Source organism: Gopherus evgoodei, chromosome 8 (assembly GCF_007399415.2).
Source record: "Gopherus evgoodei ecotype Sinaloan lineage chromosome 8, rGopEvg1_v1.p, whole genome shotgun sequence".
NCBI classification, from domain to species: Eukaryota; Metazoa; Chordata; order Testudines; family Testudinidae; genus Gopherus; species Gopherus evgoodei.
This window is the reverse complement of record NC_044329.1, coordinates 78,159,740-78,186,439: the sequence shown is the minus strand read 5'-3', so window position 1 is coordinate 78,186,439 and position 26,700 is coordinate 78,159,740. Positions and strand designations below refer to the sequence as shown.

At 45.6% G+C, this 26,700-nt stretch overlaps 1 protein-coding gene across 1 annotated transcript in view; it reads right to left on the bottom strand.

The window, feature by feature from the left end:
* The window catches only part of ABCA4 (ATP binding cassette subfamily A member 4), a 134,251-nt gene that overhangs the window by 43,809 nt on the left and 63,742 nt on the right, over nt 1-26,700 (bottom strand). The window contains exons 16-29 of the mRNA XM_030573245.1: nt 25,029-25,250; nt 22,086-22,290; nt 19,374-19,472; nt 14,349-14,573; nt 11,317-11,494; nt 7,877-8,008; nt 6,266-6,405; nt 5,262-5,399; nt 3,928-4,121; nt 2,977-3,067; nt 2,145-2,350; nt 1,654-1,702; nt 825-1,069; nt 205-329 (exon numbers count right to left, since the gene is read on the bottom strand). Coding sequence (XP_030429105.1) covers nt 205-329; nt 825-1,069; nt 1,654-1,702; nt 2,145-2,350; nt 2,977-3,067; nt 3,928-4,121; nt 5,262-5,399; nt 6,266-6,405; nt 7,877-8,008; nt 11,317-11,494; nt 14,349-14,573; nt 19,374-19,472; nt 22,086-22,290; nt 25,029-25,250 — 2,249 coding nt within the window. The remainder of the gene's footprint in view (nt 1-204; nt 330-824; nt 1,070-1,653; nt 1,703-2,144; nt 2,351-2,976; nt 3,068-3,927; nt 4,122-5,261; nt 5,400-6,265; nt 6,406-7,876; nt 8,009-11,316; nt 11,495-14,348; nt 14,574-19,373; nt 19,473-22,085; nt 22,291-25,028; nt 25,251-26,700) is intronic.

Here is a 26,700-nt window from a genome sequence, read left to right as displayed (position 1 = left end):
TAGGCCATTCACAATATGAAAACATTTGAGATCCATTCTTTTGCAGTAAGACAATGGCCTGGATTCTCCACTCATGCCAATTCACTATTCTGGGATGAGTGAGAGGGGAATCAGGCCCACGAAGCAGCAGATGTAACCCAGACATCCTAAATGCTAAGGAGGAAAGGGGATAGGCGATCTACTTTAAAAAACGATTCCTCTGACCTGAAGAAAGTAATCTGGTGTCCATAGATCCAAGGATGTAGTATTAAGCTGGGATACTCTCCAAAGGGAGGGATAATAACTGTAAGTATTAGAGCTACCAAAACAAAAGTAGCCGGGAGAACAATCTGCAGGGAACAGGAAAAACATCATAATGTGCAGTAACATTTGTGTACATCTCTGTAAAGCTCAGAATACATGTACACAAAGGAGTGACAACAGTAGCACATGGATCAGACCTACTTCTGTTCTCAGGCATCACCATTTCATTCCCAGCACTACCAGCAACCAAAGTTGCCATAGTGTTGGTTTTTATGGACTACATCAGGGACAGTCTCAATCAAAGCAAAAAATTTTGGAGCAGGCAAATTGCAGAGAGAGAGAGAAAGAGAGAGAGAGAGAGAGAGAGAGAGAGAGAAAGAGGGGAGGGAGGCTATAGCGTGTGTATATCTGCTTGAGCATGGGATGCAGAGCAGCTGGGATATTAATTGGAACAGCCGTCACCAGGACATTGGTACTCATCATCATCACCACCCTTGCTTTTGATGGAGGTGTCCCTGTGGCCACTAGTGCTGAGGACTCTTTAGGGAAGACAGTGACAGTGATGAAGGAATGAGTAGTACCTGAGCAAGGAAGTCCTTACGGCTACGGGTAGCATGGTGGAACCGTTTGATGAGCAGTGCTTTGATTTGCTGATGGATAAGCTGAGAACCCTTATACTGCCCGGACCCTTTGCCTTCTTTCCCATCCCCTGTTCGGCCTGCAGGTATTTGAGAGGCTCCATTGGTCACCAAAGGGGATTGTTCAGCCTTTTCTTTCTGCTCAACACAGGTTTTTCTGAGACTGGAGCCATTTTCTTGAGCACCTCCTATGTTTTGGGAATTGAAGTGATCATGTGCATTACTCCCTAGGAGGAGGGGCTGAGAAGCTATTTCAAACTTGTTCCTCACTGCTGAGTAAGCTTCCTTAGAGGTTTAGCCCTGGTGGAAGCAGATTTTCCCCAAACCTATATATTCCTGACAATTACATTGTTTTGCATTACAACCATTGCAATGCTTCTCTATCAACTGGTACCAGGCAGGCTGTCTACTGAAGCCTTAATCCTCTATTCCATTCCCTTTTTCCAACACTATGGATGAGTTAATCAGGTCTGTGGTGAACATACTGACAGACAGAAGAGTACTGAATGCCAAAACCACTTATACTTTATAGGCTTGAGGTGGATTTTGATGTATATAATTAATGATCTGATCCAGCAGAAATGGAAATCTGACTTGTATTGACTTCTTGGATATCGGATTAAGCCCAAAATCAGCATCATTTGCTGACCAGCTATATAATGACAAGAAAGACATATGGGACTGGAAGCTATTATTCTTGTTCTTGATAGGCTATCAGAATGCAGAATGCCCAAGAAAAGAGCATCAGACATTGAATATCATGGATACCTACCTGCATTCTGTGATCCAGGGTCAGCATCTGCTGTTACCTTCAGGAAAACCTGCCAAAGACATGCACATCTCTTGGTTAGCAACACCTTTGGAGTCATCCTGCTTGTGAGACGCTAGCCATCATCCTCTAAAATGACATTTGCAAATAACTCTGCGTTATTTGCAAACTACAGCTGCTAACAACAGAATCAAAGATCCGCTAGGAAAGAGCTTGGGAAGCAAAATGGTGTGGGGGAGCAGAGAAACCGAGATAAAAAGAGAGGAACATTTGAGGCTAATAAGTCATGGTCCATTCATAAACAGATCTGATGGGCATCCAGGTTTGAATTATATCTGAATTCCCATCTTTAAAGATCTGTTGTATGTGTTACAATGGACATTACTGGTTTATGCTAGGTTTTGAGGGGATTATTATGGCTCCATGTTTTGGAACTTAAGTTCTCCCGAAAGGATTTCTGGAAGGACTGAGAAATATTTCAAAGCATCCATTACCTCTTCAAGGGGAGTGTCAGAAATCCCAAAACTGCTGAGTCCCAGGTCAGCCAGGGTTTCTTCCAATTCTCTGAAGAGACTGGCATAAGCTCGCTGTCTAAAATCTTTACTGGGCAAAAGATAGATGAGTTCCTGACCAATACTTTCAATTAACTTTGCTTCTGGAACATGATGATGAATTAGTTCTGTAAGCTCATTCACATCCCCTGTAAGAAATCAAAACAGTGTTCAGAAAATGAATATTTAAGTATTCTGGGAATGCTTCCAAAGGCTGTGCTGACATAAGTTGGGAAGGACTCACACATATCTCTGTTAATATGCTATTAGACTGGGCTGGATCCTGGTCAGCTATGACTTTTGAACTGTGTAGCAGGAAATGATTTAAGGCCCATCAACACCATGATTGACCTTCAGAAGCACCTACTAAAGTGCTCCCAAGAGTGAGAAAAACTGAAGACGTGCTCACAGAAAGATTCTTTTTGCTGCACTTTAAAGATGTTTCTCCTTTCTTGATTGAATCACACATTGTAATACACAGGAATCTGAAACTATTAGTCTATTGTCAAGGAAGACCCAAGCTTCCACTTTACAGTCTGAGCCCAAGATCTTAGACGATGTCTCAGAAAGGGGGTTTGTCACAGAAAGGTGAGCAAAACCACCAGGAAGCCTTAGTGGTTTCTAGGTGACAGTAAAATACATGTACCTGAGACAGTGCTGAAAAAGGGAACCTCAAAAGCAGGGTTCTCTAAGCTTTAAGTAGCAGTACACTAGGAGAAGCAGCCCTGTTTCAGAAGAATAGCCCCTGGACCAGGTGAATGATCCCAATTCTTACCATCCAGTTCTTGCTCGGGACCTTCTGCTGTATCTTTAGGTGCACACCTGGAACAGGAACACGAGCACTGAGATCCACAGCTAGGGGAGTGCTAGTACAGATAAGTAAGAAAGAGGATGTTAAGTGCTTCAGATGCAAACTAGTGTGTAAGAGTGTTACCATCAGGGATTGTTTCATCAGCCTTTACACAGCTTCAGGGTAGTAAGAAATTTGTCTTAGCTGGAACATCTTGAACATATTACACTCAGACTTGCAGTCTGAGGACTAGCATAAAAGACAGACAAAAATTAAATTTCACACAAGCATTGCATCACACCAACATGCATGTGGCAACTACATAGAATTCTAAATTACATGCATTTACTTGGGGAATTTGAATGAACAATAGCCATACATACAGACACTGTGATGTCAGTGGGTTTACAAACTGGGACTTACAGGATCAAAAACAATCCAGGTCTCTCTTATTTGAGTTGCCTGAGAACTGCTTTTGCCAGGAGTAAGTGGCAGGCTGCTATAGTTCCTGAGCTACTCGCTGTAGGGAGATGTGATCACATCTAGTGTATTGCAGAAGGACTCATGCCTGGACAAATGGGACTCCACAGGGAGATGTTCAATGTAAGTGGTGGGGGAGATTTTCAGACAGGCATCAGCCTCCAGAGCTGGCTGCCCAATTGCCATTTGTGCCTTTGAAAAGCCCTCTGCTCTAAGGCATATACATTCATAAAACTGGAGAAGCTCTGTTAAGAGGTGAATATTTAAACCCTCAGATCGTCCTCTAATTTCATGAGGAGGAGACTCATGTTCTCATTGTCTTATTCCCTAGGACACACCATTTACTGTACAGTCAACTTTGTCCACAGCAACAAACAGCAGCTACTCAGGTTCTGACCTGTTGCAGTGAATAAATATTTGAAGACGGCTTGTGCAACAAGAGAGCAGAGAACTTACTGAACCCCATTCTCCTCCCCCTTGAGTGTTTTTCATCTTGCGAACCAAGGTGAGATAGAAGCCAGATCCAAAGCAGTTCTTTAGGAAGACAGGAGAGCCTGAGCAGAACAATTTTCCTTGGGAAATGATGGCCACCCGGTCTCCAAGGATATCTGCCTCATCCATGTGATGCGTAGAGAGGATGATGGTTCTGCCTAGGAGAAGGAATAGAGATGCTCTGCAATGTACTGTTCCTTTGGTACAATTAGGGCTGTATGTGGATTACAGGGATTGGTACAATACTTCTGAAAGAAATTCCCAGGAATAAGAGCCAAAGATTTAACCATGAGTTGATCCTATAGGGTTGGGCCATATTCATGGAAAATAGTGGAGATGCAGGCAAAATGACAAGTGGGAAAATTAAAAACAAAGAGCTGCACAAGCAACAGATGCTCCCACATGAGCAGGCAAACTCCTAGTGAGGCCTACGGGCATGCAACATCCATAACAGCACCACCACCTTCATCCCAGGATGACTTTGCAGAACATCTGTTACATAACTGAACACGTCTTGATAGTTTAACACATATTAGCTTGAGCATCCGTAAAAGGAGAAGCTGACAAGGAACTAGAGGCTGGCTAACCCAGGGTAGGAAGAACCACTGACCAAGAGTTAACAGCTTGGCAAAGGTATATAAATAAATACAATTTCTGACATGATTCTGCTGCCCTTACTCACACTGAATGGAGCTACTCACAGAGTAAAGTACTACTCAGAGTGAATAAGAGTGACAGAATTGGGCCCATCGATGAGAAATCTCTCCAGCACTCATCCTCAGAAATAAACTTTATTTATTTATTTTTTTAAAAGAGGAGTGAGGCATTTAATAGGTTCAGAAAGAAGCTGAAGCTCTTCCTTTCTGTAGCAGTTGTAAGTGCAAGCAGCAGGATACCCAAACTTTTCCAAAACTGTTCAGCTCGTCTGAAATACTGGGGCTAGCTCTGCCTCACTTACTGTCACTGAGTAGTGCCTCTCACTGTTAGGAGTCCCACTGAAATAAATTAGATCACTTGCCTAGTATGATACTACTCTGTGTGAGTTAGATTAGCAGAACAGGGCCCTCTGAGCATAGTTTAGTCTGTTCTCTCCATGTAACATGAAGTTGCTATATCATATCTCTAGCTTTTCTGATCTCTGCCCTAAACCCCCAGGTCATGAGATAAGTGGCTTACATTAATTTACCACTAGTGTAACCTGTTTGTGCATGTTCATACCATTTAATGAAATCTTATGCAACAGACATGCTTATTTGTGAAGGGGTTTAAAAAGCAATTTCCTCTGTGGAGTGTGTTACCTGAGCGATACTTCAGTAGAAGATCCCAGATAGACCTCCTGGAATATGGATCTACTCCAGAGGTGGGCTCATCCAAGACGACCACCTTTGCTTCACCAACAAAGGCAATGGCAACAGATAGCTTTCTCTGCATGCCACCTAAAGAGTGCAGGGACACAACTGTGGGAGTGAGAAGGAAGAGCAGCACACATTGCAGCATGTGATGATAGATGACTGTTTGTGTCTGCTGTAGACAAACAAACTGGACCAGGTAAAATAAGAGCCACTCTCACTCCTGAACCTTGGCTGGGAACATGAATAAATACACACATTTTTGCTGGGGTTTGAAAATTTTAGCATAATTTTTTCATTACTTTTCATTTTCATGCAGTGTCTGCATTTTCTGGTTCTGGCCTGGAGCCAAAGCAGGAAGTTCTAGAGATGCTCTAAGAAAGCTTGGTTTCATGATATTGTCGGCCCACGTTTGCAGAACCTAGAGATCAGTGAAGTATAAAAACTCCTGAGTACTTATCGAATCCAACTTGCAGCTCTAGACAGTTATAGGTCACTGCATCCACATGCTGCACCTCCTTGCCACTATACTACAAACAGTTTTACCTTTTAAATGACATGAACAGCCCTTATAAAAATATTACAGTATTCTAGGGTATTCACCCAGGGCACTGAAACAGTACTATGGGAAGGTGTTGCATTTTGGACCATTACCACAGAACAGTGGTGGGACTGGGGTATGTTATTAAGGGAAGACATATTTTTGTATATTAATATATATTTTTATTCAGCATCACTAAAGTAAGTTTTATGCATCACAGATACATTCACAGCTGATGCCTTATGGACAGATTCTGCCACCCACACTGCTTGAACAAGCCCATTGAAATTCATAGGGCTCCAATTCACTACTCAAGAGGTAAGGGACTACTTAAAGTGAATCGTTGGCCAAATTTGTCCCCATGGAACTAAAACAAAAAAGGTGAAGATTTTGAGAACAAATCCTTGGGCACCTGACAGGTTTTGAGCCTCTTCATTCCTTTTATGGGGGAGGCCTATATCTTCCAGTATCATCTCCATCTCCAACACAGCTTCCTCTCGAGACCTCCCTTTCAGCTGGGCATAAAACAAGATGTGCTCTGCTACAGTGAGGCTGAGAAATTAGACAGAAAGACATTGAGACAGGTTAATTGAAGAAGCAGGTTGCTTGGTCCAACAGCAGTCAGTTCATTATAGCATTACCCCCTTTGAGGAGAGGAATTGGTTTATCCCTTATATGTGCCTACAATGGTTGGCTAGCAACTCCTCAGGATCACCCTGCCCTTCCTTGCTCTTGTTGCTTCTCTGTCTACCAACCTGTAGTGGGGCAGTCACCCCACTCTGGCTCAAGAAGGGCTTAAAGCAGACTGGGAAAAAGTCTGCCTCGAGGGAGCCAGTTGCTAGGCTGACTGGGGAAGCAGCCTCAGCTGAGGCCATGCCCCAATCAGGAAACAGCTGGCCCTATAAAGGGACTGCTAGGCAGGAGCTGGCAAGATTCTCTCTCTAGCTGTGGAAAGAGACAGGCCTGGCTGCTTGGGAGCTCAGCAGGGTACCTAGAGTGGAGCAGGGCTGGGGAAAGGCCAGAGGAGCTGGGGAGCTCCAAGCTCGAACACCCCCAGGCTGCAGGCCTTGGTAAAGGTCGGGAAGGGTACTGGAGTAGCAGAGGTGCAAAGGCAAAGGCAGCAGGTCGAACCCCTCCTTGCCAATGATGAGTGGTATAGACTGCAGTCTGCCCCAGTGAGCAGGGGCTAGATGGTGACTGGCAGTAGCCACTGAGGCAAGATGGGGATAGAGGGTTGTGGATTCTCCTGGGTGGGAAGACCCCAATTGTGGGTTATTGCTTGGGGCAGAATCCCAGCGTAAAAAGGCATCAGAGTCTAGGAGGGATACGGGTGCCAGCGGCAAGCAGGACATCGTCCAGCAGAAGGTGCTCTGGAGCTGGAGAGCTAATTCGTTGGACAACCAGCAGGAGGCGCCACATCAGTAAGCCATTGCCTCACTACACCACCTACCTGACTTTCCAAAATGGCACCCCCAACCATCAGCACAGCCTACTGCTAGGATTCATATGGCTTTTGGGGAATGGGGCCCTGAATTATTGTGTGCTTTGATTCTCATGTAAAGTCCCTCCCAAGCTCTACCACAATGCTGACAGTACCCATATCAGGAACACTTATTTCCCCTGAGGAAAATCTTTGGGCCCAGCCAGTGGAAGTAGAAGATTCCCTGACGACCCATGCCTGCCGATAGTAGGAAGGGAATAAAATGTGGGCAGCCGGCTTCAGCAGTGTTACTGAGCATGCCCAGTCCATGTGAGCATTCTCAGTACAAGCCAAGCAGCAAATCTGGGGGGCATGTGACCCTGCATCCCCCCATGCATCTCCTCTTGGGGATTATAGAAAGTGTAAAATAGTATCTGTCCTTTAGAAATACAGCCAGGAGAAGAAGGAAGGAGGGTTCTTTCTCTGAGTTACATGCACTGTCAGAAGAACACAGAGAAACAACATGGGCTTTGGGGACACCCCAAACATCCAGCCCGGGTGGTGGGGGCTCAGTTCTTGAGTTTGGCATCATATGGCACTTACTGATTAAACAAGATGTTGTACTGAGGACACATGCCTAAGCTCTGCCGAATCGAGTCCATATGTATCTGGATGTCCTTGCCACCAACCAGGACAGTTCCAGAGGTGGGTGGGAACAAGCCTGTTAGTATTGACCTGGCCAAACACGAGAAAGAAAGCAAATGGAGCGTCCTTAGGTTTAAGATAAACAGAGACACTTCTCTCGAGGGCCACTAGGTGGCATATGATGACTTCTTATTCCAGTGGCTGCTGAAACACAATCCCACTGCGAAGCATGGACACATCTAAATCTCGTCCTAATAAAATACACAAGTGAGACCCTGGGAATGTGTACAGTAACTCCACTAGTGTGTGGTCCTACATGGTTCTCACCTAGGCTAGAAATTTGATTCCAAACTTGGTTTGCACAAAAGTTTGATCTGGTCCTTGCTAGCTGGCCAAATGGTGTTTAAGTCAAGTTAACCTGAACTTGTACTTTTCAAACCAGTTCACTAGGCAAGTTTCCCCAGCCCTGGCTACCCATGACCTAGAATGAGTCTTGCTGGGGCAGAGATCCAGAATAATAATCTGAAGGCTTGAATGCAGAGTTACATAACAGTGCTGCCCACGGGTTATACTAGGGCTACCCTGCCCTCCTGACCTGCACTCTGCTTTGCTGTAGACTGAAAACAGTTGGAAACTGTATGGTAGCTCACTAATGTGTAGATTTGGTATTACCTGCTGGGTACAAACAGAAAATACATGTAGGCTTTTTAGTGCTCTGGTGTTCTGGGACTAAAGGGCCATTTTAAATTGGGTGTATAGTTTACATATACATTGTACATAAATCCATAGCTATGTTATGCTACGTAAATACCCCACCCCAGATCTACTGAATATAAACACTGGGGCCATGTTCTACACTCAGCTGCACCCAGGGCATGCACCGCTTTGGACTTCAGTCAGTGCATCTATAGTGGAGTAACCAAGAACAGCATCCAAAAGTATCAGGCCTGGTCTACACTATGCGTTTAAACCAAATTTAGCAGCATTAAACCGATTTAACCCTGCACTCGTCCACACAATGAGGCCCTTAATATTGATATAAAGGGCTCTTTAAACTTGCTTCTGTACTCCTCCCTGACGAGAGGAGTAGCGCTGAAATTGGTATTGCCATGTCAGATTAGGGTTAGTGTGGCCGCAAATCAATGGTATTTGCCTCCAGGCGGTATCCCACAGTGCACCATTGTGACCGCTCTGGAAAGCAATCTGAACTCAGATGCACTGGCCAGGTAGACAGGAAAAGCCCCGCAAACTTTTGAATTGCATTTCCTGTTTGCCCAGCTTGGAGCTCTGATCAGCACGGGTGGCCATGCAGTCCTAAATCCAAAAAGAGCTCCAGCATGGACTGTACGGGAGATACTGGATCTGATCACTGTATGGGGAGACAAATCTGTTCTATCTGAGCTCCATTACAGAAGACGAAATGCCAAAGCATTTGAAAAAAATCTCCAGGCTATGATACAGAGTCCACAGCACAGTGCTGTGTGGCAAGCATAACAGAAAGCCAAAGAATCAAATGGACACTCATGGAGGAAGGGAGAGGGGACTGAGGACTCCAGCTACCCCACAGTCCCCGAAAAGTATTTGCATTCTTGGCTGAGCTCCCAATGCCTGTAGGGTCAAACACATTGTCCGGAGTGTCTGGGGTGGTTCAGGGTATATCTCGTCAATTTACCCCGCCTCCCCGAAAGAAAAGGGAAAAAAATCATTTCTTGACTTTTTTCAATGTCACCCTATGTCTACTGCGTGCTGCTGGTAGACGGGGTGCTGCGGCACTGAACAGCAGCATCCTCTCCCCTCCACTCCCCGGTGGCAGACGGTACCGTAGAAAAGGACTGATAGCCATCCTCGTCTTCACCCCATTAGTTCTCCTGGCTGGCCTCAGGTGAGGTCGGCCGGGGGCGCCTGGGTAAAAATAGGAATGACTCCCGGTCATTCCCGGTAGATGGTACAGAACGGCTGGTAACCGTCCTCATCATAGCAACTGGGGGCTGAGATCCATCAGCCCTCCCCCTTTCATATCTAAAGAAAAGATTCTGTACTGCCTGGACTATCATAGCAGCAGGATGCTGGGCTCCTCTCCCCCCCACCATTTAATGTCCTGCCTGGACTATCATAGCAGCTGGAGGCTGCCTCCCCCTCATTTTATCTCACTAAAAGCTCAGTGTTTCGTATTCCTGCATTCTCTATTACTTCATCACACAAATGGGGGGACACTGCCATGGTAGCCCAGGAGGGTTGGGGGAGAAAGGAAGCAACGGGTGGGATTGTTGCAGGGGCACCCCCTAGAATGGCATGCAGCTCATCATTTCTGCGGGATCTGACACGGAGCGGCTGTGCTCTCTGGTTCTCTGATGCACTGGCTCTCTAGTACACTTGTCCCATATTCTAGGCAGGACTGACTCTATTTTTAGATAAAACATAAAGGAGGGAATGACCTGGGGAGTCATTCCCATTTTTGTCTTTGCACCCCCGGCCGACCTCAGTGAGGCCAGCCAGGAGCACCCATGACAGCAGCAGACGGTACAGAACAGCTGATAACCGTCATCTCATCGCCAATTTACAATGGCACAGCAGACAGTGCAGGACGACTGGTAACCATCTCTGCTACCTTGCAAAGGCAAATGAATGCTGCTGTGTAGCACTGCAGTACCGCCTCTGTCAGCGGCATCCAGTACACATATGGTGACAATGACAAAAGGCAAAACAGGCTCCATGGTTGCCATGCTATGGCGTCTGCCAGGGCAATCCAGGGAAAAAGGGCACGAAATGATTGTCTGCCCTTGCTTTCACAGAGGAAGGAATGAATGACGACATTTACCCAGAATCACCTGCGACACTGTTTTTGCACCATCATGCATTGGGATCTCAACCCAGAATTCCAATGGGTGGGGGAGACTGCAGGACCTATGGGATAGCTACAGGATAGCTACCCACAGTGCAACGCTCCAGAAATCGACGCTAGCCTCAGTACATGCATGCACACCACCGAATTAATGTGCTTAGTGTGGCCGCATGCACTCGACTTTATACAATCTGTTTTACAAAACCGGTTTATGTAAAATCGGAATAATCCTGTAGTGTAGACATACCCTCAGTTGTGCTTGTTTTAGAACATCACAGCTCTTTCAAACAGAAGGGCCTCTGTTGCCATTAACATGCTTATAGGGGCTTGATCCAGGGACATGTTTTGTTTCATCCACTTGTATGTGTCATGCATTTCATGATCTCCCTTTTCTATAGTCCGCATGTCCCTGCATGGGGACAGTCTGCCCTTATGTGCTAGGAAAGACAGAAGCTAGGAGAATGGAGAGATCAGCCTGCTGCTCCACAGAACTCAGGGTCAGACCAGTAGGGCAATGCCCTGGATTTGCACAGCCAGAGCCTCCTCTAACACTTACATGGTGGTTGTCTTTCCAGCTCCATTGTGGCCAAGGAAGGCTGTGATTTGGCCCTCATAGAAAGTAACATTCATGCCATCCACTGCTGGCTTGGTCCTGCCTGCAAAAATCTTCACCAGGTTCTGCACACACACACCCGGGATCAGGTCTGGAGGCTCAGGTTCAAAAAAGGTGTTTACTTGAAAGGCAAGAAATCAAGAATGAAAAGGGAGTCAGAGCCACACTCTGGCCACAGCTCTCAGCGCATCATTGCTTACAACAGCATAATCACAGTGTAAACTACAACACAAAGTCCCAGGGCCCAGCTGTCCCCTCACACCAGTCTTGAATTGGGGTAGGTTTATTGACATCCACAGAGTTATTCATTATTTACCTGGGTAAATGAAAGTCTTTGTGGAGACACAACTCACTCAGTCAGGTGAAGGTGACTCTGTTTTGTGTTTGTTCATATGTGACAGAAAAAGATTGTTTAGGTTTCATTGTCTGTCCATGTGCTGAGAAATTAAACCAGTCTGGAGATGGGGCTATATTTCCAAAGAAGCCATTCAAGTTTTCTGCCCAGATGTGCCTTTTCTTTTCTTTTACTGTGCTGTTTAAAATAATAAAGCTTCCTTTTAATCCTAGTGGGGTGAAATTCACCCTGGGCAAAGGGCCAGCCCAAGATCTAGGCACCACTTAAGATGAGCTCTGCACAGGGGTGAATTTCCCCCAAAGATCACAAAAGCATAATTTTAAACTTCACCATCAAGTTCTAGGCAAAGCAAAGACCCTCTGAAGGAAATTAAACCCTTGGACAACAGAAGACAAATGAGAGGAGTTGAGAATATTTATGCTACAGACCCTGTGCACTTCTATTTACACAATACACTTAAGGATTTGCAGGGAGGGTTATTCTGCAATTGTAGTTTACTTCACTCTTCAGACCCCAGAAGGGCTGTACTGAGGTGCAGTCCAGGCTGTCTGGGTGTGGCCAATCCTGTTGGTGAGCCCCGTCTCCATCAGCAACTCCCATGGGTTGGCCATTCTAAACAAAGCTAGCAGAGAAGCCCCAAGTGGGAGGATGGGTCTCCTGAACACCGCAGGAGCAGCTATAATCACAGGACTGGACTATGCAGCTTTATAATACAAGACACAGGAGACCATTCCTTTGGGCCTTGCACCACGAGGGCATTGAGGGCTCTCAGCACTTCACTGGATTGGGCCCAAACTCCCTGGAGTACCTGATGCGTGTTTGAATGCTAAGACAGGAGCGTGCACACACAGATTCCAGTAGCCTGGCTCTTCTTGCTCTGCATGGAACATTGGTCAAGATCCCACCACGAGTCTTACATTTGACATGAGTTCGTTTCTCATTTGCCTGTAAAACTCCTGGACTCAGGCTAATGCATGTGTTGTGAAGTCTAACCCCAAACTCTACACCTAAGTCCCCTTTTCTGTGGCCATCCTGACTACTCTGCTCTGCTGGCTGTCCGGTGGGGCTAAGGACTGGTCATTCTCCTGACTCCACAGATGGATGTTGATAACATTGGGGTGTTTGTTGGGAATGTAGATGAGGGGTTACTGCAAACTGCCTGAAGTTCACCAGGTAGGGCAGATTTCTCTTGTGCCAGTCCTTAGACAGTGCTCTGCTGTCTTGCACTTGCACTGAATTGGCTTATTGCAAGTTCATCTATCCTTTGCACCACTGTCCAACTCCAGTTACTCACTCATGCCAGCTCGAAATCCCACTGTGAGTGCATTTTATGCCCCCGCCACTCCTACTGGTAAGTGGAACCTTGAATTACATTAGCTCTGTGATTGTTTTATTGCGTACTGTTCACACACACCATGTAGCTAGCTGAAGACCTCATGCTAGAAACGGGGAATGTAGGCTGTTCCCTTTAGTGACAGGCAAAGCCCCTGCTACTGCAGTTTCAGAGCTGCTGGAACTTGGGAGCTGATGAGCAAAGCAAAGCAAAGATAAAGAGGTGCTAGGAGCAGATTTGCTAAAATGACCTTTGCCCCTTGCCTGGCTCATTCCTTTTGAAGCACTGTCCTGTTTCCATTCACCCTGAATGAAGGTCATCAATACCTACGTGAGGATGAGCTCTCATGACCCCAGTTTTACCTCTAGCTTTTCAAGAGAGTCTGAGAGCTGAGCCCTTAGCTGTCTGCAGTGGTGGAATCTGGTGTGGAATCACCAGCTTGCTGCCATGAATTCCTCAGGGGACCACATGCAGAAAGCTCATCGGTCTCCCCACTGGCCCTTGAATACCAACCAGGTCATATTCAGGAATGTTTAGATGGGGGCTAGGGTCAGCATCACACTGTAGAGACAAAACAATTCACATAAATCCCTTTGGAACCAGCCATTCCCCTACATACACAGGACCAGCTGCAGGATGCGTTTTGGGAGAATTTTTTGCCTTTATCTTAGCTCATCTCTCTCAAGTCTTGGTATTAAAGTCATGGCCACAATTTAACCCTAGCAAGCCAGCATGTGTCCCCCTCAGGTGTCACTTAGAAAGGGTACTAACATGATGTAAGAAAAGACAGTGTGGGCTTCCACTGGAAGAGACTTAGCTATAGAGCCCTTATGGTGGAACACTCTCCTCCAGAGGTAGCCAGAGCAGCCCAAAGGGTAGGTGGCTGTGGACCGCAAGGGAGCAACAGTGCAGTGGCTGGGTGTTTCAACACATCTCCTGAGAAAGTTCTTCAGTCAGAGCACCTGTGGAGTCCCTGGCAGAAATGAAAGCTGCACCCCAGTGGAGAACTGCCAGCAGCAGTACCATTGCCTGCCCTCCTGGGACAGCACTGACTTGGTGGCAGATTGAAGCTAACCAGCACAGGATAGGCTATACAGCCCATCACTGCTGGTTTGTGGGCAGCTCTGTGCTTTCTCAGAAATAAGGGTTCAGGTCTATGCTCCAACACGGAGTGCTGCTCTTGTTTCTCACACGTACACAATTCTGGTTTTCTGCGAAGTACCTGGGGGTTAAAATGTCTCACACAAAGAGTCACAGTTACTCAGGTTGCTCTCTCTCTCTCCTTACTAGTCATTTCATCTTTGTCCTTTGCCTCTGCCTTAGGCTTCCCCTGCTCGGCACGCTCTTTTTTTCTTTTGTGTTTACATTTGGATTCTTTACCATCCTTCTCCCCCTGGTTGTCACTCTGTTCTTCCAGCTTTTCAGGCTCATCTGCTTCCTCCCTCATGTTTGCAGTCTTTTCCTCGCCTGTGGCCTTCCGGGCTGGACTGCCTTCTTTCCTGGGACTTTTTTCTACATTAACCAAAAGTTAATTTAATGATTACCATCTTCCCTGGAGATGTACCGGGAGAAGTGAGATAGTAACAAATTACAACAGTACTTATCTCTTAGCATTATTCATCATCAAAGCCCTTCAGTGACATTAGGAACATAGCAATTGCACTCTGACCCATCAGACTAATGATCCACCTAGTCTAATATCCTCTCTTCCAAGTACTCAAGATCAGGTACTACAGAGGCAAGACTGACATCTTTTCAGTTCCATGGCGGGAGTTTCTTCCTAATCTCAGGTGCATAGTGCGCTGGTTTAAGTCCTAAAGCATGAGGTCTGATATGCGCTGACTGTGTTGGTAACTACAGACTATGTCCTGCCATGAGGGCAGGGGACTGGACTCGATGACCTCTTGAGGTCCCTTCCAGTCCTAGAATCTATGAATATTCTTCATATATCTTCACAAAGCCCTCCCTGTTAGATCCCTGTTTTGCAGCTGGGATCCAGAGGTTAAGTGATGTAACTAAGGGCACAGTGAAAGAGTTAGTGTGCCGTTCCCAACCATGTGCTTTGATCATACCTCTAGGAAGGAAAGCAGCTATGTGAATTCATGTGCAGCGGGGACAAGGGAAGCAAGAACAGTGACTCCCCTGATTTTTTTTTCCCCCCACAACGTAGAAGCCACCAAGTACAAGCCCGCCCAACCCACTGGCTCTGAACTCAGATGGCTAGCCCAGACTGTTGCCAGGCTGCAATGTCCACACTGCTATTTTTAGGGTGCTACCCCAAACAGAGCTATCCTAAGCCTGTCTGCCCACGATGGGAGGCACGTTCCTGGCTGCAGTAGAGACATACTGTAAGCAACATAATTGCCATGGGAATACACTGGTACAACTACTAAGTTTTAAAATATATCAGGTTGATTTAGCATCTCAGGGCTTGTCTACACTTACAACACTGCAGCACTTCATTGAAGACGCTACTTATGCCATGGGTGGGCTTCTCCCTGCTGGCGTAGGTATGTCATGTTCCCAAGAGATGGAAGCTAGGTCAGCGGGAGAATTCTCTCACTGGCGCTGTCTACACTGGGGTTAGGTCAGTTTAACTGCATCGCTCAGGGGGGTGGATTTTTCCTAATTTCCTATTGTAAACCAGGCCTTAGGCTATGTCTAAACTTGGAGCTAGAGATGTGATTCCCAGCTCAAAGAGATATTCATGCCAGTTCTCATCAAGCTAGTGAGGAAAAAATAGTGTAGCTGCAGTAGCGCTGGCAGTAGTGGCTTAGCTGATCTGAACACAACCCTACCTGGACCCCATGGGTACATATTTTGGGCAGCTAGACCATGCTGCCACTTGCCACTGACAGTATTACTCCAGTGACACTTCTATTTTTAGCACGCTAGCTCAATGAGGGCTAGTGTCAGTATGTCTGATCAAGCTAGAAATCACTCCCCTAGCTCTAAGTGTAGGCATAGCCTTATTTGCTCTTGCATTTCCTAGTGTTTTTCTCTCATGTTTTTCCCAGTGCATGGCAGTTTCTCTAAAGGAAGAAAGATATAATTGTTCATTATAATTGTTGCCCTTGTGACCCAGATGTGGCAGGGGTGGGGGAGAAGCTAATTAAATAAGCTGAAGAACTAAAGGACCCTAGTCCTTCAAATAGATGAACTATTATGTGCCTCCCATGGAAGGATTCCTCAGAGAGCTATGATCTTTTCAGTTTTACCCTCTCTAGAAAAGAGGTGGGGGTGAGTTATGACAGATTGAATTCTTGTGAGTCAGTAGGGGCCTGTCCTAAGGTTACCTGAGATAATATCCTTTCCCTCTGGCCAAGAGCAGCACTAGGTTCTCCAGATTACTATATGTAATTCATCATCCATAATTATAACGTGTCAATTTTTTAAAAATAATTTTGATCCTGGAAAATGAACTGCTGTTTGGGGCAAATGCTCAGATTTCATTTAGGCAGTAACACCTCACTTGAACAATTTGAAAAGTGTTATAAAGAAAGTTATAGCAGAAGACTTTAGAGTTTAAAGCAGGGATCGGCAACCTTTCAGAAGTGGTGTGCCAAGTCTTCACTTATTCACTGTAACTTAAGGTTTCGTGTGCCAGTAATACATTTTAAAGTTTTTTAAAAGGTCTCTCTCTATAAGTCTATATTATATAACTAAACTATTGTTGTATGTGAAGTAAACAAAGTTTTCAAAATGTTTAAGAAGCTTAATTTAAAATTAAATTAAAATGCTGATCTTACGCCACTGGCCCACTCAGCCCTCTGCCGGCCTGGGGTTCCGTTCACCTAGTCTGGCAGCAGGCTAAGCGGGGCCTGCTGGACCCCGGTTGGTAAGGGTCCGGCAGCTGGGACCCCGGGCCGGCAGCTAGAACCCCAGACCGACAGCAGGCTGAGTGGGCCCAGCAGCTGGGACCCCAGACCAGGGGTGCGGGTAAGAATGGGAGTGGTAGTGGTGCAGGGTGGGGGTGGGGATGTCGGGGGGTGCAAGAGTCAGGGCATGGGGTGTTGAAGGGCTGGGTATATGTGGGGGGGTGCAGGAGTCAGATCGGGGGCTAGAGGTGTGTGAGGGGGTGCAGGAGTCAGGGTGTGGGATGGCTGGGTATATGTGGGGGTGCAGAAGTCAGGGCTGGGGTTGTGGAGGGTGCAGGGGTCAGGGCAGAGGGCTGTGTGTGTGTGAGGGATGCAGGGGTCAGGGCAGAGGGTTAGCGGGAGTTTCAGGGGTCCAGGAAGAGGGTTGGGTGTGGGGGGGGGGTTCAGGGGTCCGGGCAGAGGGGTGTGTGTGTGTGGGGGGGGGTTTCAGGGGTCTGGGCAGAGGGATGGGGTGCTCAACTCATGGGGGTACTTCCAGCACCCTGCCATGAGGGGCTCATGACAGAGGGCTGGAGGGGATATGCCTGATTCCACCCCTTTCCCCAGGGCCCCATCTGTCCCCACCTCTTCTCTGCCTCATCCCTGGAGCAGCGAGGATGCTGCGGCTCTGCTATCCCTCCCCCTTGCAAGGACGATTAGCTGATTGGCGCAGGGAAGGAGAGGAGGAGGGGCAGGAAAGCAGCACACTGGGGGAAGAAGCAGAGGAGGGGGAGCTTGGCTGCTGGGAGGACCAAGCTTCTGCCTCCTGCCCCCACAGAAGAGAGCGGTGGGTGGAGGGGCTGAGTGGGGCCGGGACCCCAGGAGGCAGCAACGTGCCATTAAAAATCGGCTTGCGTGCCATCTTTGGCATGCGTGCTGCAGGTTACCAACCCCTGGTTTAAAGGCTGTCTACCCCTCTCCTAGGCACACCTGGCAGAAAACACAGCACTTATGGGGCATTATGAACAATCTGAAAGTAAAATTATTTTTCTATTAGTATTGAGGGGCATCCCAAAGGTATGTGCTAAATGCTAAAACCCTATAAGTGTGGGGTTTTCAAAGGAGCCAAAGGGAAATGAATGGCCCACCTCCTATTTGTGACTTTGAAAATCTCCCTTCACACCTATGTACATGCAGTTCGTTCCCCTGTACCCAATGCTTCTTTGGCTGATAGGCTCCGAAGCAGAGACAGAGAATGGACTCTAGTAATATCCAGGCCAATCTCTGTCATTCTGAATTCCCCTCACAGTGAAGCTAGTGGGAAGCTGTTTATTCAGTTCAGAACATACCACAATGTAAATCCCCTTTAAGGAGAAGAACAATGTTGCTTTTTCTTTCTTCCTGAGCTCAACATGTGGGCAGACTGGGAGGGGGATTTCAGAATGTTTGCAGAGGAGATTAGACCCTGCTAGTTTAGAAGCAACTTCTTGTGCCCAGTCTCCTTGCAAACAGTTCATCAGAGCTGATGAGGGGTCATATTGTGATGAGCAGATTAACCATGCAAAAACAGACAAAGAATGATTCCTTCATCTCTCTGCCTGTTACAGTAGAACCTCAGAGCTACATACACCTCGGGAATGGAGGTTATTCGTAACTCTGAAATGTTCGTAACTCTGAACAAAACATTATGTATGTTCTTTCAAAAGCTTACAACGGAACATTGACTTAATACAGCTTTGAAACTTTACTATGCAGATGAAAAATGCTGCTTTTAACCATCTTCATTTAAATGAAACAAGCAGAGAAGCAGTTTCCTTATCTTGTCAAATTTTTTTTTAAACTTTCCCTTATTTTTTTAGCAGTTTACATTTACAGTTTACACCACAGTATTGTACTGTACAGTATTTGCTGTTTCTTTCTTTCTTTTTTTTTTTTTAACAATGAGCCAGATGCTGTCCTTAATTACACTAGCATCAATTAGGAGTGTTTAGATAGGAACTCTCAAAGAAGGATATATATACATACATGTGTGCACATACACACAAATAGGCACAATTCTGATCTCACTCTAGTGTAAATCAGGAGCTCCACTTACACTGATGACAAAGTAAGTGGGAGAGACTCAGGTCCAGAGAGATGTAACTCCAGTATAAACACAGTGTAATTAAAATCAGTATTATGTCCATTGTGACTGAAGTTACAAATATTCTAGGTTGGGTAATAACAGCTCATCAAATATCCTCATATGCATGAATTAGAGAAATGTGGCTCTGATGTTCCCAGCTAACCTACGCATGCTTTAAAAGCCCTCGGATGGAACACTGACTCATCCTCTAATAACTCTCTAATTATAGTGGGCCACTCAGAGTTCAAAGCCACCTGCTAAGATTCCCACTGTATGTCTGTCTCTAATCTTTTCAGTGGCTCACATAATGAATGTACAGTGTATTCACCTTTAAACGGATCGGTGGGTTTTGAAGTTATTTCCGAGCACCAGAGTTTTCAAATAACTCACCATAAGCAGTTGCTGTTTTCTCAGCTTTTGGGTAGCCAGACTCAAGCCAGTAAGACTCCTGCAGAGGGAAATACCAAGGCCGTGGTATCCCATATTCCCCTAAAACACAAACAAGTACAGTTCATACAGAAAGTCCACATTCTTCTATGGGCTGGAACTCAGGTATGCAAATCTCATAATGTAAACATCAGTACTTGGAGTTTCATTAGCAATCATGTTCCAGCATATTAGAAGATCTAACAAAGCACAGCCACCTACCATGCTTCCAGCAGACTAACCCCAGTTTCCAAATATTTTGGGAAAGGGAGGGGAAATAAACACATTACATGTGATCAGAGCTAACTTTAGTTTTCTAAAGCAAAATGTGGTTTAATTAAGGAATTAGGCTACCCCCTGCTTGGGGCTAGTTTGAACCCTTAATACTAGGCAGGAGCTGCCAAGAAATTTCCCAGTTCCAGCAGGTAGGCTCCTGACCCCAAGTAATGATTTCTTTTTGAAGTCCCCTTCAATATTCTAGAGACTGAATGGATGAAAAGCTCATCATGTTTACAAAGATCACACTGGGTCTGAATGCACAACAGGCATCAAAACTAAATTAAGAGGCAGCTCAGGCCAACATTTCAACACGCAGCTTTCCAGGAAAAACAACGAAAAAAATGTGGTGCAATGGTGATTTACACTGGCTAAGCATCTGATTCACTATGTTTAAAGTCTTATTCTTTGTGATCCTATCTGCATACTGTCTTTTGCCACTTACTCAAAATCAGCAATGAGATGTGCAATAACACTGCTGTGTAGTCTATTTCTGTGTGATAGTTACTGGAATAGTTACTAGAATGCCTGCTTATTTCCATTTAATTTCTCTGGATTGGATTTCTATCAAGGATGCTCTAAAGAAGGACTGGATGACCCCCAAGCTGTTTGGGTAATTTCCAGAGACACTTTTTGCAAACAAGCAGTTTATTCCATCATTGCTTCAAACCTGATACAAGAACTTTGCAATGATTGTATGTATATGATTTCTGCTTAAAATACTACTCTCTAGGTTCTTAGAATTGACATACTGTGCTCACATTAACTCACTCAACTCTCTGTCTGCTCACAGAAGCAGTCTTGGCTTGTTATGGGTTGAGTTAAACCTCCTTGAAGGTGGTGGATGTACAGTCACCTTTCATTCAGGATAAGTGTAAAAAACAATTGAGCTCCTTTATGGAACCAGATAGTTGAAGCAATAGGAGCCACCACCCAAACCACCGGTACTTGGAAAGGCTTGAGAAAAAGCTGAACACTGCAGGCCAAGGGGTTTCCCTGGGGACAATTATGGAAAATGCAGGGGCTGGAGCACTGATTGGTGGAGCTGTATGTGTCTGAATATGAGAGAAAAGCCGTGAGAAACACATAGACACCACAGAAATAGAGAAGGAGCAGAAAGCCAAGGAGACAGCCAGAACAAACAGTGGAAGTGTGGCCCTGAAAAAAGCCTAGAGAGAGCTTTTGGGTAGACTATTGGTTAAAAAGAGGCTTGGAACCATGAACAAGGAAGCTGTCTCCAGTCTGACTCCCATGGTATGCAGGGATATAGGACTGTACGTTTTTTGTAATTAAACAGGATCACATGATCAGTTTCTCTTCCTAACAGAATAACCCTCCACACTCTGAAGTTTGGCTAACCATTGCCACCTGCTTCAGCAACAGGCAGGGGAGCTACAGTATGTGTGCTGGAGCAGCAAATCCATTCAAAGGCGCCCCCATCACTTCTACAGCTTTCAATGTGGTATTTCAATCATGTTTAACATGAGAGTAAGCAACTTTTTTTAAGCTATAAGGAAATGCTCTTGCCCATTAAATATTCACTTTTTAATTTGTACCATGTTGTTAACATCACACCCAGGATTCTCTATAAAAGCCTTAAGAAACCCCTTAGGGAATCAAGTATCAGAGGGGTAGCCGTATTAGTCGTGATCTGTAAAAAGCGACAAAGAGTCCTGTGGCACCTTATAGACTAATGCGTGCATCTGACGAAGTGGGTATTCACCCACGAAAGCTCATGCTCCAATACTTCTGTTAGTCTATAAGGTGCCATAGGACTCTCTGTCCCTTAGGGAATGTTCCTGACCATCTAGTCAGTGAAAAGAACCATTTGTCTCGTGCTCCACAGGAGTTTTAAACACACCAGAACAAACAGCCGACATAAAAGGGCAACAGCACAGTAGTGAGTCAGGCCCTCAGAGTTTGTATTTTGTGCTTCAAAATGCATTATCAGGGCTTAAATATTTTCACTAGAGCATGTCAAAATTTTTCTAATGAAAAAGAATTTTGATGAAAAATGGCCTTTTCTGAGCATGAAAATTTTGCGAAAAGATTGTTTTGACCAAAAACACCACAAAAATCTGTTTTCCTTTCTCCCCATTCTTTTCACTTGCAAAATTGAAAAAGGATGGGAAAAAGAAAAAGTGAGAAAAAGGTAATAATAATAAAAAAAGGGTTCCAGACTGGATTCGATTTGTGGTTCATCTGGTCCAATATCCTGTGTCTGACAAGGAGCAGCACCAGATACGTCAGAGGAAGATGCAAGAAGATAGACAGATGTGGGGTAATCGCTCTCCCCATCTCCCCCCATTAAAGTCCTATTCTACTCCCTAATAGTTAGAGATTAATTTAGGACAGTGTAATTTACAACCACTACCACATAGTGGTGAGAGATTGACATACCTGGAAAAATATTTTCAAGGTACCATGTGAGAATTCCATATAGCAAAGCATCAAAAAGCATCATCTCAATGGAGAAGAAAAAACTGTATTCATCACCCTCCAGAGGACTGGTCCTGATATTGTCCCACTGTAGCCCAACGCCTTGCTCTTCATAGCGTGACAAGTATTCTGTACCGAATCCAAAAGCTACTGGAGAAAGCAAGCTCTGGAATAAAGGTGAAATAACAGGGATTCAGGCAAGGGGAAAACCCACATCAGTAAAAAAATATTTTTTGAGTTCAAGTCTGAAACTTGGTTGTGCACAGGAATAATTAAGTTGAACAGAAGGAAAGGGTTTTATTTTAAACACAATCTAAGGTACAGTAGGACTGGAAAGAACACTGGGACATCTTTAATTTCAGGACTGGTGGCAGCTCCACGAAGGATTTAGAGACAATGGTCCAAATTTAGCCCTGGCATAAACAGGTTCAACTTCCACTGATTTTAGTGGAGCAGCATTTGCTCAGATGAGGGTGTAACTCATTTGTTATCTCTTCATATGGAGACTAATGGAGATGATTTTGGCAGTTTGAGCTCATTCAAAAAGTGTCTAGTCAGCATCATCAGAATAAATATATGTATGAAATAAAATGTGGGATGGCGGCTCAGGTCTCCTCTTCTTTACCAGGTGTACTGTACTCTCACATTGACAAGAGAGACAGATGAGGGCACAAGAAATACCAAGACAAAGGAATTATACAGTGTGCATGGAGTGCCAGTGTCTGTGCAGCAGAAGGGAAAGTTCACAGGAGACCCAGCCTAAGCAAAACCGCAACCCCCACCCTTTTGATTTACAACAGTTCTTGTTCAACCAAACCAGAATGATCTCTCGCCATCATTTCCCATGCTGCACTGCAACAGCTCAGCAAGAGGGGACGCTGTGCTGCATCACAGAAGATGTAGCCTGGCGCAGACCATACAGAATGGGGGCGGGAGCCACTGTGCTTGGATCTCTGAATCAAATTTTTCAGTTTTTAGGTGAAATTTTCCCAGTTTTTGATTTTTTACAAAAAGTTTAAATTTTCCATGGGAAAATCAAACACACACCCCAATCCAGCTCTATTTCAGTCTGTGAAGCTCTAAACAAGCGACATAAACCCAAACACAACACACAGGGCAACTCTTGTTTCACCAGGGCTCCCTATCCTGGTTTCTGTCAGCAAGGGCCTGATTCCCTTCTTTTACACCAGTGTAACTCCATCCACTTCAGCACTCTAAATTCCTGTTAATGCTCCAGAGTTAAGGGCATTGAGCTTCTCACAGGATCAGGTCCTTGATCTAGTTTTATTGCCTTCATCTACAGAACCTGAAATTTCTCTATCCCAGGAGTGGGCAAACTATTTGGCCCGAAGGCCACATCTGGGTATGGAATTGTATGGCGAGCCGTGAATGCTCAAGAAATTGGGGGTTGGAGTGGGGGGAGGGGAGGGAGAGGGCTCTAGCTGCGGGTACAGGCTCTGGGATGGGGCTGGGGATGAGAGGTTGAGGGCACAGGAGAGTGTTCTGGGCTGGGACTAAGAGGTTAGGAGAGAGGGAGGGGGATCAGGGCTGGGGCAGGTGGTTGGGGCACAGGAGGGGGTTGGGGCACAGGAGGGGGTCAGGGATGCAGGCTCCAGGCAGCGCTTACCTCAAGCAGCTCCCAGAAACAGCGGCATGTCCCCCCTCTGGCTCCTACACAGAGGCACATCCAGGAGGCTCGGTGCACTGCCCGGTCCACAGGTGCCACTCCTGTAGCTCTCATTGGCCATGGTTCCTGGCCAATGGAAGCTTTGGGGATAGTGCTTGGGGCAGGGGCAGCACGCGGAGCCCCCTGGCTGCCCCTATGTGTAGGAGCTGGAGAGGGGACATGCCGCTGCTTCCGGGAGCCACCTGGAGCCATGGCATATACGGAGTGGGGCAAGCCCCCAGCTGGACCACCGGAGCAGGGAAAACCACAGATCCCACTCCCTGGCGGGAGCTCGAGGACCAGATTAAAATGTCTGAAGGGCTGGATGCGGTCCCCAGGCCATAGTTTGTCCACCGCTGCTCTATCCTGTGCAGTTAGAGAGCCTGATCTACAGCAGAGTTAGAGGATCAGTCAAACCATGTGCCAACAATTGTAATACAGATGGGATCACAACTGTATTTTGCAAATCAAAGGAGTTTGCATTTGAGGTTCTGGATTTGGCCCATATCTAGTTTAAAGGGGACACTTTCAAGTCAATTTGAGCCCCAAATTTTATTTATATAAACAGATGCATTTTTTAAAGGTTGGCAAATGCTCACAGGAATACAAATGTTTTCATGAAAACAGCTTTCAATTAATTTAAAAGTCAGTTAAAAATCATGTTATAATAGCTCTGTCTCACTTGTGTTAAAATACAGTTGGCACATTTAATTCTGAAATCATTTTAAAATGATAATTTGCTTCTTCACCACTTCCTCTGTTTATTTACATTGTGTATCTATTTCTTTCTAGCTGGTTGCACTTGCTGGCTCTCCTGCAGCAGTGCACTGCAGCAAGGTACAGGTTGTAAACACTGCAGGGGCAGGTCTACATCAAAAAGACTAGTTTTATTGAACTTTAAAAAAAAAGCCAAGTAAACCTTTCTAGTGACTAGGGTTTCTCAGAGGCTTATTCCCCTATGATAGGTAACTTCTCAGCCTAAATTACTTGATAGTGTCCCTCTGAGTCAGGAGTAACTCCACTGAAGTCAGTTGAGTTTCCTCAGTGCAAAACCAGCGTGAGGAGGGAGGACAGTGGCTCAGATCTCTTCCTCTTTACCAGGTACTGTACTCTCAGTTACTCGCACATTGACTAGAGAAACAGAGACAGGGGCACAAAAAGTCAAGAAAAAGGAATTCTACAGCCAGAGAGAGCCTGAGGTCATAGATTTTCAAAGCGTGAGGCAAAAGGCGCCTTACTGCCATAATCTTCAGGTTAATAGTCATCCGGTCCTGCCAAGCAAAGCAGACGATGTGGGGCAGGTAGAGGGTGAAGTAGATGACTCCGCTGCAGGCGGCTGCCAGGTTAGCTTTGGAGAAAAAGGTGCTGAGCAAGAAACACTGCATGATGGTGGCTGTGGTGAATGTCAGCAGAAACAGAAGGAGGATGAGGGGATTGCTGTAGTGAAGCACCTTGCCACACTGTAACCAAAGGAAACCAAATGAGTTTAGGTACAATGCTGTCTCACAAGCTACCGTTGGTACCAGAGCTATAATGGTTAATCAATTTATCCTACTCACTCTACCTAATCTATTTAATCAGTCTCTCCAGAGGTTTTTATCATAGCATCTGAGAGCTTTACAATTAAAAAAAAAATCACAGCCAAAGTAAGGCAGTGGTCTAACTTCATCCCTACTCACTGACTCTGAGGCACCTGGCATTGTCGCTAGTCTCACTGGTTGCCCAGCCCAGAGTTCTATTTGATGACTCTGTGTTGTCTTTGTAACAGATGAAAATCTGATGTTCTCCCTCTGCATTCCTCAAAGGAAAGTTTCCTGCAGAAATTACAACCCTACAAATCCAAGTGAGAAGTGTCTGCATGGAAACCAATTCTGTTAAAATAAAATTGTCTGAACTGTCAGAACAAATTCCCATTGTTCTCCCTGTGACCCCCACACCAGAGAGAGGTTGTGGGGAAAGTTGGCCGACACACAGTTAAAAAGAAAAGCTAGTAGGCAGATTATAAAGCACTATATTCTGCACCTGAATCACATTCACATTCCCAGAGCCTGTGAGGGCTGAAGAGGATGACTAAGATCTCCTAGAATTCTTTGTGTAGAAAGTAACCCAGTGGATGAACTTGTGCTGACCTTTCTTCCTTAATGCTTTTGAATCTTTAATGTCCCCCATCACTGAAGAGTGTGGTTTCAGCTGACTGTCAGCTTACGCCTAGAGGGAGAAGGGCTGTTTTTTTCCTTAAGAGCTAGTCTCCATACAACTTTTGTACCGTATAACTAGGCCAGGTAGAGGTGTGATTTTTTTTTACCGATAGACTTATACTGGTGCAGCCCCTACCGTGGCTGCCTTTGTACTGGGACAGCTAGTCTCCCATGGGTAGCAGAACAATTATTTTGGTTTAATTATTTTGGTATAAGCACATTTACAGTGGTACCCCAATATAACGCTGTCCCTGGGAGCCAAAAAATCTTACCGCATTATATTGAACTTGCTTTGATCCGCCAGAGCGCACAGCCCCGCCCCCTGCCCCCCCCGGAGCGCTGCTTTACTGCGTTATATCTGAATTTGTGTTATATCGGCTCGTGTTATATTAGGGTAGAGGTGTACAACAGCCTTCACACTAGGAAGGTTGTACTACTTTAACTATACCAGTACAGTTAAAGGAGTACACCCTGTGTGTGTAGACAAGCCCTAAGGTTCAAATACACTGGGAGAGCTTATAAGGACAGGATTGATTAGAGAGGGCAGCCTGAATTCTGACTCTGTATTTGTAACAATTCAGTGCACTGGGGAAAATGTCAGGCAACTCTTCCCTGCCAGAACAGTGCCCATTAAGGAACCAACCACTCCAGCTCAGTTAAAGAAGAGTTCTACTATCGTCTAGAAGAGGGTCGGATGCAGGACCGGCGCTAG